The sequence below is a fragment of the Castor canadensis genome, chromosome 4, assembly GCF_047511655.1.
Source record: "Castor canadensis chromosome 4, mCasCan1.hap1v2, whole genome shotgun sequence".
Lineage (NCBI taxonomy): Eukaryota > Metazoa > Chordata > Mammalia > Rodentia > Castoridae > Castor > Castor canadensis.
In genome coordinates, this window is record NC_133389.1 from 121,207,676 (window position 1) to 121,223,698 (window position 16,023).

General features: G+C 34.6%; 1 protein-coding gene across 3 annotated transcripts in view; it reads left to right on the forward strand.

Annotated features, from left to right (window-relative positions):
- The window catches only part of Xirp2 (xin actin binding repeat containing 2), an 80,862-nt gene that overhangs the window by 9,840 nt on the left and 54,999 nt on the right, over nucleotides 1–16,023 (forward strand). For all 3 annotated transcript variants that reach the window (XM_074071021.1, XM_074071022.1, XM_074071020.1), the window contains exon 2: nucleotides 13,764–13,912. In XM_074071021.1, the coding sequence (XP_073927122.1) occupies nucleotides 13,856–13,912 (57 nt within the window). In that variant the 5' untranslated portion in view covers nucleotides 13,764–13,855. The remainder of the gene's footprint in view (nucleotides 1–13,763; nucleotides 13,913–16,023) is intronic.

The window sequence follows — 16,023 nt, forward strand, 5'->3', positions numbered from 1 at the left end:
CTATTGTTACAGTTAAGTGTCTAAAATTTAAAAAATAACTTTGAAAACAACTGAAAAGATGGTTAATTTCTAATCTGAGTTCCCTTTCAGGTGCATTGTCCAAAGGTAGTGGGAGATCAAATTAAGTGGAAGCAATCCATCTATACTTTTGTTTCAGAAAAAGGAATACATTTTAAGTGATAAAAACTTTCAAATATGTGGAGTAGCAATACATGGTTTTACAAAGAAACCGATATACAGTAATTTTTATTACATTTTACATTTGCCCGCTCTCCCACCTCCAATCTTTTCTTTCAACTACACTTGAGTTTAAATACTATTGGTCCAGGAAAGCTTTTGTTTGCAAGTGTTAATTAAATTCTTTGCTGTTCACGGATGTTACTTACTGTGCATGGGAAAGAGCAAGCTTCAATCTGAATAACATTTAAAGGCTGAATTTTCTACTTCACCCTTTAAAAACAGGAGTGAAATAAGCAATATAAACTGAATTCCTCTACTTATCATGTGCTTACAGGACAAAGTTTTGAATCTGAGGGGAAAGCAATACATGTCAATGAAAGATTTTAAGTATAAATACTGTAAATAAATTAAGGGACAATGAGACTTAGTAACTATGCACTCTATGTGTATCTTAAGCAGGGAAGACTATTAGGTTACTTCCACTCCTAGGGTTGTTCCTACTACTAGTGTATTAGGAATCTGACATAATCTCTTTTTTTAAAATTAGATGCTGCATTTGCATGCAAAGGGTATTTAAGTCATGTTAATGGTGAAAAGGGAAGTAACCCAGGACCTAATTGATTCAAAATTTTAAAATATTAAAATTAGTATAGCTTTAATTTCTAAACATCCTTGTTCTAATTTTTTTTAAAGATGTTGTTTGGCATATATACAACATTATCCAGGATCTCTTCCAATTGCAGAAGTATGGGGACAGTAATCAGAAAGCAGTCTTGACAGTACAAACATTTAAACAAGATTGCAATTATCTTTTATTTCAGAACACATTATCAGAACCTACACTTTTAGTAAGAAAAACAATATCTCACAAAGATTCTTAATATTTCTGCCTGCTATCAGTAGATTACTAGATTTATCTTCCTACCCAAGATTAAATGATTGAAGACAACATATTGTTTTGAATGCGTTCAAGGCTTTGTACAGAATTTTTCTAAAAACATCACTGCATTGAAAGATGAATTTACTTCCAAAAGAGTAGGTTGTTTGCCAAGAAATGTTGCATTATTTAAGCATTTTACTTTTCTCCTTGATTACTTAGCTTTTCCAATAGTATTCAAGAAAGAAAGTATGTGGAGTTAATGTAGTTTCCCTTCTTTGACTATCAATCTTCAAGTTCAAAAGAAAAAAAATATCAAAGAACTCTGCAATTTGTGGATTTAGGCAAAGAAAGCAATTTAAATAAAGATTTACTTAAGATCATTAAAAAATTTGTTCAAATTCAGCTACTGGATTTTTTTAAAAGACAAAATTGGATTGATTTAAATAAATTTGATTTTTCAGAGGAAAAGTATGATTAGTAGAAGAAAAGCTACCATATCATCTATATTTAATTTGGTGAGATTTAGAATTGGATGATTTGGACTTTCTTTTAGTGTGCTTTGTCAGAATAAATTTCAGATGCCAACCATAAAAGAGAAGTGAATGTTAGAAACAGGGTTAAGACTTGGGATATTCCTAAAAGTAGATGCAGTTTTTGGCTACTCCACAATGCTCTTAGCATGGAAATGATTTAAGGTAATAGTCAATAAATAATTAACTTTTCTACCTCTGTCTACACTCAAACAACTTAGAGATGCCAAAAAGATGCTTTTCAAAGCTGCAAATTATTAAAGACTCATCTCTTCTACATAGCTGCTGCTTATTATTTTGATATCTTGAATTCTAACTTATTTTTTAATATATTGGAAAAGCTTAGAACTAAACAAAACATACACATGACCTAGATTCATATGAAATTTTACAAAGCCTCTGAGAGTTAAAGGTTGATGGTTTTAGGAAAAGACAGATTTTAAGCTGGTATACATGGGTCATCACCATCTACCAATGACCTGCTTTTCAGGAGCATGAAATCCCTTTCTACGTATTTTGGAGGCCTTGGAGTTTTGGGGTACAGGTAGATATTGTTGCAGGCTGGTGTCCAGAGTTCTTGCCTTTATTGGACATAGAATTGGCTTGTGAGGCAGCAGATTGACTCATGAGACAACAATGTCAGCACACAAAGTAGGATTTATGAGAGAGAAAGGAAAAGGCTTCAGCTAGAGCAGTGCAGCAGAGCCCAGAAACCAGTGGTTCCTCACTGAGGTGAAGGCTGGGGCTTTTTATGGATGCTTTAACTCTGGGTTAGGGTAAGGATTAGGTGGATTCTTTCCATTGATCATGGATTCACGCTGGTCTGTTTGTCCCTTATTGGGGGGAAACAACCTTGAGAGCTTCCTATCTATCAGCCCCATGGCAGATTTATAAGACCAAGTATCTCCTCCTTAGGGTGCAGGGCTCATAGTGCTCTCCATCGGGGATGGGATACTGACTCACTCATCTGTCCTTTAGGTCCCCAGACCCAACAATATTCTAACCAGTCTTTCAGAGGCAAGAACATTTGCTGTTGACTATAGATTTCTTCTTACCCATTGTCTATTCACAGCTGTGGAGGTGAGCACATTTGTTTCCTATTCCTCAAGTTTTCATTTCCAGCTTTGAAACACAGAAAGACAAACTTGTCCCCAGGCACTACCCCAGGAAACTGAGTCACACAGAAAGGAGGATGTAGAGAGCTGAGAATTACAGGGAAATTTAGACAAATCATAAATGAGGCAGCAGGAATAAGAAAAAGGAAGCCCATTGGGAAACAAAGAGGAAGAAAAAGAAGTTACATCAAAAAGGTAGAAGTAGGATAATGTAGAATGGTAAAAATGAACAGACACTAGGAACATCAGGATAAAAATAGAAAAAATTTTCTAATAGAAAGAATATCCACATTCACACTAATCAAATGTAACAATGCCTCTTTATGTAGGGGTGAATTTTCTTCGCTTTGTGACGTTTTGCAAGACAACTACACTTAGAAGAATAGCTGTGAAATGAATCATTCATGAAGGATTTGCTTCCTTCTCTTTTCCTTGATAGGTGGCTACAGGAAAGCACAGACTTAAGGAGGGGCCCAGTTTTGTTGTGTAACCCGGGCTGGTTTCAAACTTGAGATCCTACAGCTTCTGTCTCCTGAGTGCTGGGAGTACAGACATACACTCCCAAGGGTGGTTTTCAGGAACATTTTCAAAAGAAACTCACGTTACTCACTAGTGGAAAGTATGGTGGTTCATGTCTGTGCCAAGACACCAATAAAACATTTTGAATATTATATGGATTAGCTCACTATTTTCCCGTTATAGTCTTCCCTCTGGCACTGTGGCATATGGGTAGCACTATGTCACCTTTGACCCAATCGTGTCTAAAAGCCATCCATTCTTTCATAATATCCCACATACTCTGTTTCAGACATCGCGTTAGGAACTTGCCTGGAAGAACAGAATATCCTCCTGAGAAAAGAGTTTTGATTCATGTGGAGCAGAGTCAAGTGCTATCCTTGCTACTTAACAGTTTTGAGATTTGAGAAAATGACATAACTTTCCTTATTTTCAACTCCTCATCTATGAATTCTTTACCAGCATAATGACACTTAAGACTTAGGATGTTTGGAAAATAGTGAAAAGATTTATTATTTACTATGTGCAGATGATATGAACAACTCTTTTCTAAGATTTCATTCAGTCTTCACAGACAACAATTTAGGCATGTCCTGTTATCATTCTCATTATACAGAGAAGAAAAAGGAGGCTTTAGAGCAGTCAAGCAACTTGGGTTAAGTCAAATGCATCAGGGACAGACTAACAATGATGCATTGTAGGTCCAGATCTGATGATTATTTCCCACTGCAAGTATGTTTCTTCAATATAGATTACCCAAGCAAAGCATGGCAGAAAGCAAGCAGACAAACCTGCCCTGGAAGACCTTACACTTTGGTAGAAGATGAGAACAGTGGGAAGCCAGAGGGACTTACAGACACACTATAAGTAATAAATAATACAATTAGAAATATAATTTTTAAATGTTAGAGGTTGCAGCAGAGGAAGCTATCACTGCCTGGATTAAATATGGATACCTGGAAAATAAATTGAGCCAGCATGAGGCTACATGTGACTTTTCAATCCCTACAAGTCTGGTTGAGCTTTATTCATTTAAATTTATTTTCATCTCTATGAAAATAAGTGTGATTTAGGGGGATGGTAGGAATATGCAGTGTGTGCCACCAAGTTCCTCAGGATACCCCATTTAAGGACAGCTCCATTTGCAGTGTCTTCAGACAGCTGGCTTCCTCAGCAGGGCCAGCCATCTGGGAACTTGTTTTATTCAAAAGTCAGCATTGAAATGATACAACCTGTTTTATTTCTGATTTTAGACATAAAGTCAGATCAACACTTGTTAAGATACTGTACTTCTTGAACATCTCTCCGGTGTTTTTCTTTCCTTCTCTTTTCAAATGGAGCATGACTGAATTTAATGGTAATTAATTTGTCCCCAGCTCTGAGTCCCTTGGCTGACCAACAATGGATGAAAAGCAGATGTTTGTTGAATATCTGTTCCCTAGGAGGGCAGTGTATCAAATACCCTCAGTAAATGGGGATAGAGGGCAGGTGTAAGTCAGCTGAAATATAGATGGAAGCAGCATCACCTCCCAAGTCCTGGAGCAGAACAGATCACTGGGGAATGCAGCAGTGACCCCTGCTCTGCGTTTTCTTTCTCTTGCAGTAACATTCAACCTTTTCTTGGTTCACTTGGGTCTATGCTAACCCTTTCTCAAGTGTAATCTCTATAACAAGCAAAGCAAAATAGCTGAACAATTTACTTTGATTTCTAATTCTAAACTCAAGCTTATAAGAATAAAAAGGAGCCACTTAGAGTTGTAGAAATTCAGTGGATTGGTAATCCTTTGATCTCTCTTAGATTTCCCTGAAATCAATATCTAGAAAGGATTTTTGTGAAGATGTTTAGAAAGCAGAAAGTAGGATTCATACCCTTAATTAAAAATTTACTTGAAAATAAAAATGTTGTATATTAGTGAAAATATATTTACATAGGAATCTTGTGGAACTAAATAAACTTGTATGCAGAAATACCTGTAGGCTCAGGAACTTTCTATTTGATTTTATCATTTAATAATTACTTCTTCATCAGTAAAATGGGAATGAACCACCTAGCAAATATGGTTGCTGTGTGAATTAATGGTAGAATGCATGTAAAATGATTAACACATAATAGATACTCATTAACTGATAGCCATAATTATTGCAATGTAATATGTCTGAATGTATTAGAGAAATAGCAACAGGGGATTTAGGCTGTAAAAAAATATGCACCATCTACAGGCATTTAATGGTTCCAATTTATTCAACCATCTCAATGAAACTTAAATCATTTTATTCAATTATTGATTCTAACTGCCCAATTCTCTAAGCTAAGCAATTAATTAAAAATGTTTAATAGCAATATGATTAAATTTTCAAATATGCCCAAGCTAGCAATATTTTTATACTAATGATTATCAAATTTCTGATTAAATTCTGCTTATTCACAACTACTCTATTTCCAGAAGAAATTTCTGCGAGTTTACAGGAGCTGCAGAAAAGAGATGGCAATTCTATAGAACAAGAAGATATTACAATTAAACGTGGCAGTTCAGTTTCTTAGATTAGAACCTAAATGGACACTTAACCTGAATCATATATATAAATAGGTGGGTATTTTTTTTTTGAGGCATGAGAGTAACTTCATAGACCTTTCCATCACACACACTATTTGGTTTGCACATATTTGTGTGATTTGCAAGAGGTGAAATTGAAATATACCTTTAAAAGTATCTAACTATTGTGATTTCTGAACTGGACAGATATATTTATGTATTTCTATTACTTCCGTAACAAATTACCACAAACATAGGAGAATTATATCAGCAAAAAATTATTATGTTAAACTTCTAGTGGTCCAAAGTCCAAAATGGGTTTCACTTTGCCAGGCTCCAACCTGATTCTCTCTCACTACCCTTCCCCAGTTCTGTCAACACATCTGCTTCTCTTCACTCTAACTCTCCTGCTCTCCTGTCTCTCCCTTTCACTGATGATTTGTGATTGCGTGAAACCAAGTAAAAGCCAAGAAAATCTCTCCATTTTAAGATTCTTAACCTTGTCACATATGTGAAATTCTTTTTTTTTTCATGCAAGTTAACTTATTCATGGGTTTTCAGAACCAATATTCTGTCTACCACAATGCTGAATCTTGTCTTCTTTCAATGGGCAAGGAGAATTGCAGAATGTCTTTCAGTATTTGGTGAACTAGGAAAACATTGGTTAGGGAAGATTTAATAAGAAAGCAGAAACTAATCCTCTTCATTCCATGAAGATTATGCGTTTGTTAATGATATAAAGCACAGCTCAGTGATCATATGAATGGATGTATTTTGGGGGAAGGTAACTAACACATATGCAGTATCACAATATATTAGGGAAATAAGATCATAGGGTGGTTACTTTAAGAAACAGACTTTGTTCTTATGCTAGAAGGAAGCCATAAAACAGTTTATGTGCTGTCATAGTATATAACTCCACCCATTTAACTCTTTTCCCCTTCCTGTCAATGTTTTTTAAAAACTGTAAATTAATCCAGGACTGTGCTGTACACTTGCTCTTTCAATTTATTCTCTATGTATTTCTTGGCTATATAATATTAAATGAGGATAAGAATATATAAAAAGCAAATTGATTACAAATATGACTTAACAGCAGCATTTTGAATTTTTAAAGGGGATGAATTTTCTCATCAGCTGAGGGATATGCAAATATTAAGAATTACAGAAAAATTTATTCCTGCTAATGGCTCTGAGCCTATGCTATGTCTATCGGTGTGATAACTTGCACACAAATCTAAAATTAGTTATAGGTCACATATCTAGGTTTAATAAAATTTAGTTCATCACTCTCCCAATTCAACTCTAAATTAATTTCCCGATAAGTAACAGTTGACTTCTTTATAACACATGCAGAATAAAATAGCAGGGCTATTACTATGTTACAAGAGTGGGCTTGCATTCTTGAAAATACTACCCAGGACTGATTGGGTTCTTGAGGTTTCCATAGACACAGCAGTGCATTCTGCCTGGTTCTTAGCCAGAGCTAAAGGCTGTTTAAATTGCTTTTAGCAAAGTTCAGAGAAAAATAATCAAACTCTTATTTTTATTCCAAACAGTTTTAATTGCTATTGAATTTTAGAATTTCTTTGGGGTCATACTCATACACTGAATTAGCCATTTAGTAATTTTTAAAACATTTTTTATTATATACTGCAGTATGAGTCAGTTCACCACAGAGAAAGACATCCGTTTGTTGTTTGAGCTTTCCTTCATTAGTTAACTGGGGAAGATGATTGTTTGGCTGGGTTTTGGACAGGACCCTTGGCTTCCTGAGAGGTAGCATAGGATCATAGCTAAGCCTGGCTTCCCTTCCTAGCTCTAAAGCTCACTAGCCACCTGACCCAGAGAAAGTTCCATAACCTTCTGTATCTCTACTTTCTTATCTGTAAAATGAAGATAAAAAGTAAAAATAGGCTCTATCGCACAGTGTGGTTAAAAACATTTGATGGATTAATGTCTGACACATAGAAAGTACTTTATACATATCTGCTATTATTTTTGCCTTATGAATCATTCTTTTAAGTTCCTTAATCATATTTCAAGAATGTTAACTTTTTTCTGACCTGTCAGTGTTCTTTATTGAAAACTAACACTTAAGCCTTTTTTAAAATTGTCCTCTTCCAGTTTTCCTTTCTCCTACAAACTTTGTTTAAAATATTTTACTTTGAGATTTTTATGTTTAGAAAATCCAATTGAAATCATTTTGTGAGCTACTTATACTGTTGTCAAAATTCCTATATATTAAAATATATAAGAATATATAAATATTATTAAAATATTTAAATATTTAAATCTGCACTCCATTGGCAGTATGCTATGAGGTAAAGATCTCTTAAGTTTTCCTGAAAATCATTTATCCCACACAGTTTCTTGGAAGAGCTGAATTTTCATGATTTCTGCATCTTTCTCTCTTACACGTACTCTCAAGGCCAGTTCCGTGATTCAAAGCAGGTGTTCCATTTTTTTAAATGCTCTCCCTGACACCTGCCCCACTGACATCTCAGATGACTTACGTCTTCCCAGTAGGTTCCCAACTCATCTGGTACAAAACCTTTACATATTGAGCTATAGTTGCTTGTTTCTCCCCCCAACTAGTCTGAAAATTCTGGAAGATAGTGACTATGTCTTATGCTTTTTGTAGATAACATCTTAAGTCAAATGAATAAATACATTAGCATAAACCTTATTAATGATATAATTCAAATAATTTACTTTTAGAATTTCATCTGAGAAAGAGGGAAAGTGATATGTTAAAGATACCTACCCATAAATTTCTCCTTTTCCTTGTCATGCCTGCCTTCATACTGAGGTATTAAATTTCAAGAGCCTTTGTTTTCTTTTTGTTTGTTTTTTGGTTTTTGGCTTTTTTTGTTCTTTTTGTTGTTTTTGCAGTACTTGGGCTTGAAATCTGGTTGAGCAACTCTACCAGACTTTTTGTGTTAGGTATTTCAAGATATAGTCTCACAATCTATTTGCCTGGGCTGGCTTTTAACTGTGATCCTCCTGATCTCTGCCTCCTGAGTAGCAAGGATTATAGACATAAGCCACTAGCCTCCAGCCTTTGGCTGCTTTTAAAATTATTATTAAATGACCTGTGTTTGACTTTTTGAAGCCTTCAAACATGATTGTCAACGTGGATTCTTATATAAGTTCATAAATCTACAACTTCAATAACCAATAATTGGTTCTTTAATTCTTATTAGAGTTTAGTGTTGTAAAGGAAATATCTAAGAATGTCTGAAGTTTGGTTCTTCATCACAGAAACTCTTCATGTATCTGGATATTTGTAACATTTTTCCTTTTCTTGAAATTAAATTTTTCACCAGGATTTCCCAATACATTGATGTTTTAGTTAAATTTATTTCTGGGTTATTGTAAATATTTTAAATGTAGCCCAAATTTCATTTTCAGCAATATATGTCTTTCACTTCTTCTTATTTGTTCTATCTGTTCTCTGGCTCTCACACTGAAATGCTTGTAATTTAGACTTTCTCTTCTCTACTATGTGATATTCTTTCATATCGTTGCTAATGTTATTGATTTTCTTTTCTGTAGTATATATTATTCTATTTATTGCCTTCAATGTGTACCTTAATTCTTACAAGTACATCAATATCCCTAGTACTTTTCTCATCTCTTTCTATCCTCTTGTCTTCTGTTTTACCTCTTCCAGGTAGATCTGTTTCTGCTGTAAATCAGACATGGCTATCAGCTTCCCAACCCAGATATTAGCAAACAGTTTCTTAATGAAATGAAAAATTCAAAGTGCTTCCCACTTTATTTTATAGACTTTTTACTTTGTTTTGTTATTCATATTAATTATACAAACTTTTACACAGTCCATATTGTACAGCTAAAAAGGAGAAGGAAAGAGTTAATTCCTACAAATTTAAATAATATTTGAGTAAACCACTTTCAGAGCATGTAGTATTTAATATTTATCTTTCAACCAATGACATCCATTATGTTGTTATGCAGTCATCCTTTTCATATGACATTTTTCGAACTAAGAAATATTTACATTTAGAAAACGAACTGAGATGGAATGTGGCTATAGAAATGAGAGAGTGACAAAGCTCTTGGCTTGGTGACCCTGCCACATGAGCTATTTTCTGCATGGACATTTTTCTTATTCTTGACAGTATTTTTGAGCAACACATTGACCCCTAGCTCTATGTATCAAGCTGTTGACTTTTATTTCAAAATCGTTACTATATGGAGATCTTAGGATCATATTTATAATATTTCTGGTGTTTAGAAAGTTGCTTGATGGACAAGAGAATAGGCATGTCACTTCTTAATGCTGTGTGAACACATAATTTTTACAAACCATTGAATTTCAAATTTTCTGAACACCTAGATGAGGATGATTCTTTGGGGGTGAGGAGGCCATACTGAAGCTTGAACTCAGGGCTTTTCACTTGCTAGTCAGGAGCTCTACCTCTTGAGCCACACTCCCACTCCTTGATAACTCATTTGTAATGGCTCTTGATATTAATATGTATGGGTGCCTAAGTATTCTTTCTTTGATAAAGAAATTGTGAAAGTAGGAGAAAAATCCAGTGGTATTAATTACATTGACTATTCACCATTGTTTTCTGTCTCTGACATCTGAGTCATTATTTTATTGCCTCCAAGGAAACAGAGAAGAGTAACTATGCAATCTCTGACTACAGATATGTGAATAATTGGCAGAAAATGAAAGCACAGTCTGCTTGTATATATTGTCCCACTGTTGTTCTTAAAAATGCTTTAAGCATAAACTATCCATAGCAAATAAAATTCAGGAAGGCTGCAATGTGGGAAAATTTTATTGATTGATAAACTTAGCTTGTTTTCAAAAGCTATAGAGGAAAAGCAAATGTCTGGGGCTTGATAAAATAGAACTCTAATCACACAGTGTCTCATGAGTTAAGAAAATAATAATGGACAGAAGTTAGATGCGCATATGTTTATATACCTTTTTGCATTACAAATATGTGATGTAAATCTTTTCTCCATGACTCTGAGAACACATATAAAAGATATTCCTGTCTTCGGAATCTTAGTAGTTGTCATGATTATATTTTGGTATTTGTTTTCTTTTAAAATCCTTTTCTAAGTTTTTTATCCTTTATTAGATTTATTTTGTTACACAAGGAATTAATGTTTCAATCCATTGGCAATTATGTTTGTATGAGCAAATAAGTCAAAGTTTTCTATATTTAGTGTGGCACATCGTACTATGGATTTTTGTTTACTTATCTGCATGATGGATTACCTATAATCTCCAGAGAGAGGAAACATCTAACAAAATCATTTTTGATATTAATATTTATGATGCTTTCTAACTAGAATAGTCATCTGAAAATTTTATTTTTCCTTTTTTTCTTTTCCACAGAGCATTTTAGCTTGTTCCTCTGTCTTATTTGCATAGTGATAGGTTTCAGCATTCCCTATTTTTCTACTAGTATTGTACTACAGCCAGAATCTTTATGTGTTCTTTTGTCTCTTTTCTCCTTTAAAGAATATTCTAAATTCATTTTGTGCTGTTCTGCAAGCCCACTTAAATTCAATTTTTTGAGCTAGGGCATGATGAGGTTGGGTTCCTCATGTCCCTCACTTTTCCCCCCCCACACATCCCTAAGAAAACGGCTGTCTTGTCAACATTGAAAATGTACATCAGGTGTTATCATTACCAAGTTAGGGGCACTGCATTAGACTACACAACAAGCATCTCCTTTTTCTCATGAAGACTTTAGCATACATCATCTTAGAAGAGTAAGAAACAATATGGATACAGCCCTGTTACCTGCAAGTAATTTTTCTACTCCGTGCCATTACACTTACCTGAATATGTAATTACTGATGGGGAAGGAAGAGAGAAAGAGAGAAAGAGGAGAGGAAGAGGGAAGGAAAGAGAGACAGAGAGAGAGAGAGAGAGAAATAAAGTGTCTTCTTCATACTCAGCCAAAAAAGGTCAATGAGACAATGGAATCCAAATCCCTTAACACACAGCCCATTGATTTCTTGAATAATAACACCTTGGTCATTTTCAGTAGTTTGAAATATGATAACAATTGATTGCTTGATAAGCAAATACCATCTGTAATTTTAGCAAAAGTAAACGAGTTAGATTTCCACTAAGATTAATAAAAGATGGTGGTAAGGGAGGGGGTGGGGGCAGGGGGGAGAAATGAACCAAGCCTTGTATGCACATATGAATAATAAAAGAAAAATGAAAAAATAAAAGAGCAAAATAGCCACATTTATGAGTAGTACACAGAATAAAAATTTAATGTGGAAAAACTTTAATGGGTCATGTTCAATAAAAACTAGTGTACATTCATAACAAAGAGCAGTACAGCTGGATATAAACTGAATTCATCTATGCAGATAGATCACTCACAGGAAAAATAGAGATATCTTTTCTTTAATATGTAATTGGGAGGTGGGAGGGAACTCTTTTTACCAAAAGCAACTGGAGGAGTGGATTGGATATGAGGGTTTAGATGACAGGTGAATTTCAAAAACAGCCAAAATTTGTCGTAAGCATATCAGGGTTGTATAATCACAGTGTTCATATAATACAACTTCTTATTCCTTTATATTTTATAACATGTCTAAATGAAATATTTTACTACTTTAATTAAAACCTATGAAAATAATTACTTAAATATAAACTCTCTATAGAACACCAAATACTCTTGGAGGGAGTCAAAATGCAAATGATCTTTAGTTTAGTTTAATTTCTGAGTAACAAAAGTTTCTCTCAACTTCCATTGTGTACATAAACATTGAAGACAGCAATTAAAAGGCAAATAACTCAGTAAGAAGGGTTGATGTGGAGGCTAAAGGCTGAGAGGAGTAACAGAAAAGTGAGGGAATGATTTAGAAGTCTGTTACTTGAGGTTGTTTGATCCTTGGTTCACAATGATTATAGCAACTAAACTCAATAAAGTACACCAGAGAGCCTGAAACCTTTCAGTTCCAAGAGCTACCCCTAAAAGTGAAAAGCATGGGTGCATGAATGAGGTTAATATACAAGCATCCTTATAGTGACTAATGAACCATCAAGCAGAGCAATAAGATAACAAATAGCACTAATTTAAATAAGAAAACTTAGTTTTGAGGCCAGCTCTGGCATATATAAGCTAAATAACGGTGGAGAACAATTAGGCACATGGATCCTTATGCCTGGAAGAATATATTTAGATTGAGTTAGACCAGCCAATCTCTAAGATTTTTCTATTTCTAACACCTGCACTCAGATCATGCACTCAGTCCTGTGCTGTTTCCAGGTGTGTAATTGCTAATACCCTGCATTTTTGTCAGGTAGATGCTTTAGTGGGAAAATATCAGACTGTCTGAAATGTGTGATGGGCAAAGCTGTTTCTAATGATACAATCACTTTTCTCTTATGTAAGATATACCTCTATGAATAAAAGAAAAACTGCAGTCTATAATTCTCATAGCACTTGCATATTTTTGTTAGCTGAATCTCCTTGAGGGTTGAGGGGTAAGGAAAGAAACAAAGAGCCATTTTTAGACTTGCTGAAGATTTAGTCTAACCATGTTCAACCCTGCCACTTATGAACTGTGATCCTGGGAAAGTTTCTGTAAATACTGTGAACTTCTTTTCTCATACATAAATTTTAGCAAATAACAGCACCTACTCACAATGTTGTTAAAGAAGTAAATGAGATAGTGCTTTTATAGCATTTAACGTAAATACAACACACAGTGCTTGAGGAATCTTAACTAACATTATACATCGGTAATAAATAGATGTTTCTCAATCACAGGAGTAGGAGGTAAAAACAATTTTTTATAAGCATATGCTCTCATATAGGCTTTTTTTTAACTTTGCATGAAAGCTTGAAGTAAAGTTTGCTCATGAAACATCAAAAATACTGTAGCATGTTGCAGTCTATTTTATGAGAACAAGTATTTCATATGTCTGTATCGCTTATGCTATATCTTGTCAAGCCTTACAAGTATCTAAGCATGCTGCATTTGCTTTCAGTGACCGTTGGCCCTACCAAGCCCACAGAAGACAGTGTTGCTGGAAGTGAGGACCTGCCGGTTCTCCAAGACGTGGTCTCTCTGAAGGAGCGGATGGCAAGATATCAGGCAGCTGTTTCCAGAGGTGACTGCCGCGACTTCTTGGCTAATGTAAGCTACTCTTGATGGTTTTGTGTTAGGTTTTGTATTCTGCTTGCTTTCTCTAGACAAAAATACAACTAAGCATGGGATAAAGTTGAAAGGAGACAAAAATAGTGTAAATCAAATTCAGACCATCTGAAATTAAGGTTCAACTGTGCTTCTTATAGGTTGTACAAACTTGACCCCTCTCTGAGCTTCAGCTTTCTTAACTGAAAAATGGGATTAACCATCTACTACATAGGGTCTTGGTGAAAAATAAAGGAGATAATTTATGTGTAAGCCATAAGGCACTGCATAAATGTGTTATTATTGTCATCATTATCACTTAAACTATAGCTATCTCCTGAGGAAAGTTGGGAATTAATTTCAAATTTTAATAATGTGGGTTTGCATTCTGCCCTCCTTGATCTTCTATGTGGTTCATTTAAATTCTCTGGCAGTATAATTTCTTTTGCTTTTCTCTGTATGCACTAAGTCCATTAGGAAAGGCTTAATCAACACAGAAAGGAGAGAGATTAGCAATGCAGCCACTCTGCTAAACCAATTATGATTATAGGAAACTGCAGGATTCAGTAAGACCACCACTTTTAGAGCCAACTCGTAATAAAATCATATTCAAAAGAATTTTTTGGATTATGTATTCTGTGCCCTTCAGTTTAAATAGGACATAAAAATGTTCTTATGATTATAATCTCCAAATTAGCCTAGTTCTGTGTGTGTATGTGTGTGTGTGTGTGTGTGTGTGTATATGTGTGTGTAAAGGAAGATAAAGAGAGAGAGGGAGTGAGAGAGAGGGAGAGGGGTTGGGGGAGAAAAGAAAGAGAGAAAGAGAGAGAGAGAGAGAGAAAGAGAGAGAGAGATTGGCCACAAAAGGCAGTATTTTAAAATAGCTACTTAACATTGTAAATTAGAAACAAGGCTGATGATGCCAAAATTGTTAGCAGTATTGCAATTCTATACGCCATTTAAGTTTTTACATAGTCATTAAAATATATTTTAGACACAGTACAGATTTGGCATGAATGTGCAAACTGACATAAGTAACTAGATTAAGATTACTTCCAAAACACAGAGTAACACTGTAATGCCTCCTGCCAGTCTTTTTAGAGAGCACCCCCTGCTGGATCACTTAGGAACTTCATTACAAAGTAGTTCTAAATTAAAGAAATGATTCTTAGGGAAACAGCCTATTTTGAAATTTCCTGGCTAATGATTGGTTATTTATCGGTCTTCTATTTAAGACATAAACTCTTTCAGGTGCATTGATAATATCTCATAAAAATTGGCAACAGGGCATTGAATTTGCAATTGTATTTCTAAGCTGCTAAAAAGAGAATGTTTAAAATGGGTACACAGATAAATTAAATAATCATACTTTTTAATTTAAAAAATTAACCCTAATGTTAAAATGATATATACATAAGGAACTTAATGGTCCTTCTCTTTTTCTGCCCATTTTATACACCCAAGAATTGAGTGAAAATCACTTTAGATTATACAAATGGGTAGTGAAGAAGTTAAGGGAAATCCCTGGTGTCTGGATTCTGATAACCTTTTAACTATATTCAATCTCCTTCTCCCATCCAAGGAAATATTTTTGATGCCAAATTACCATACTTGGCTTGTCCCAAGTATTGTAATAAGGAAGAACATACCTGTCATCTTACAGAACTCCTGGCAAATATAAATACAAAGAAAAATAATTGCTTTTTAATCAGTTGTATCAAAGGCTTGATCAATCCTACCAAAAATAAATCAGGAAAACTGCTTGTGACTAATTCTCTGTCTACACAATTAGCCCCAATATTGATGGATTTATTTATTTATTTATTTATTTAATCATTTTTATATTTACTCACATGTGTGCACATTGTTTGGGCCACCTCTCCTCCCACCCCCACTATTTTAGTACAAAATCTACAAGTTACAGATTCAGACCCAAACCGAATCTAATATATTTCAATCATGTTTAGCTAGCTAACAATGATCGGGTTCTCCTTTATCCCATATCTAGTCAGATGGCATTTGGTCAAACCTAAATGCAAGTCATGTCCATGAAAAAACAGTTGTCTGCAGAAGGCCCTAGAAGAGAGAAAGGAAGTAATTCGTGCTGAGCAACA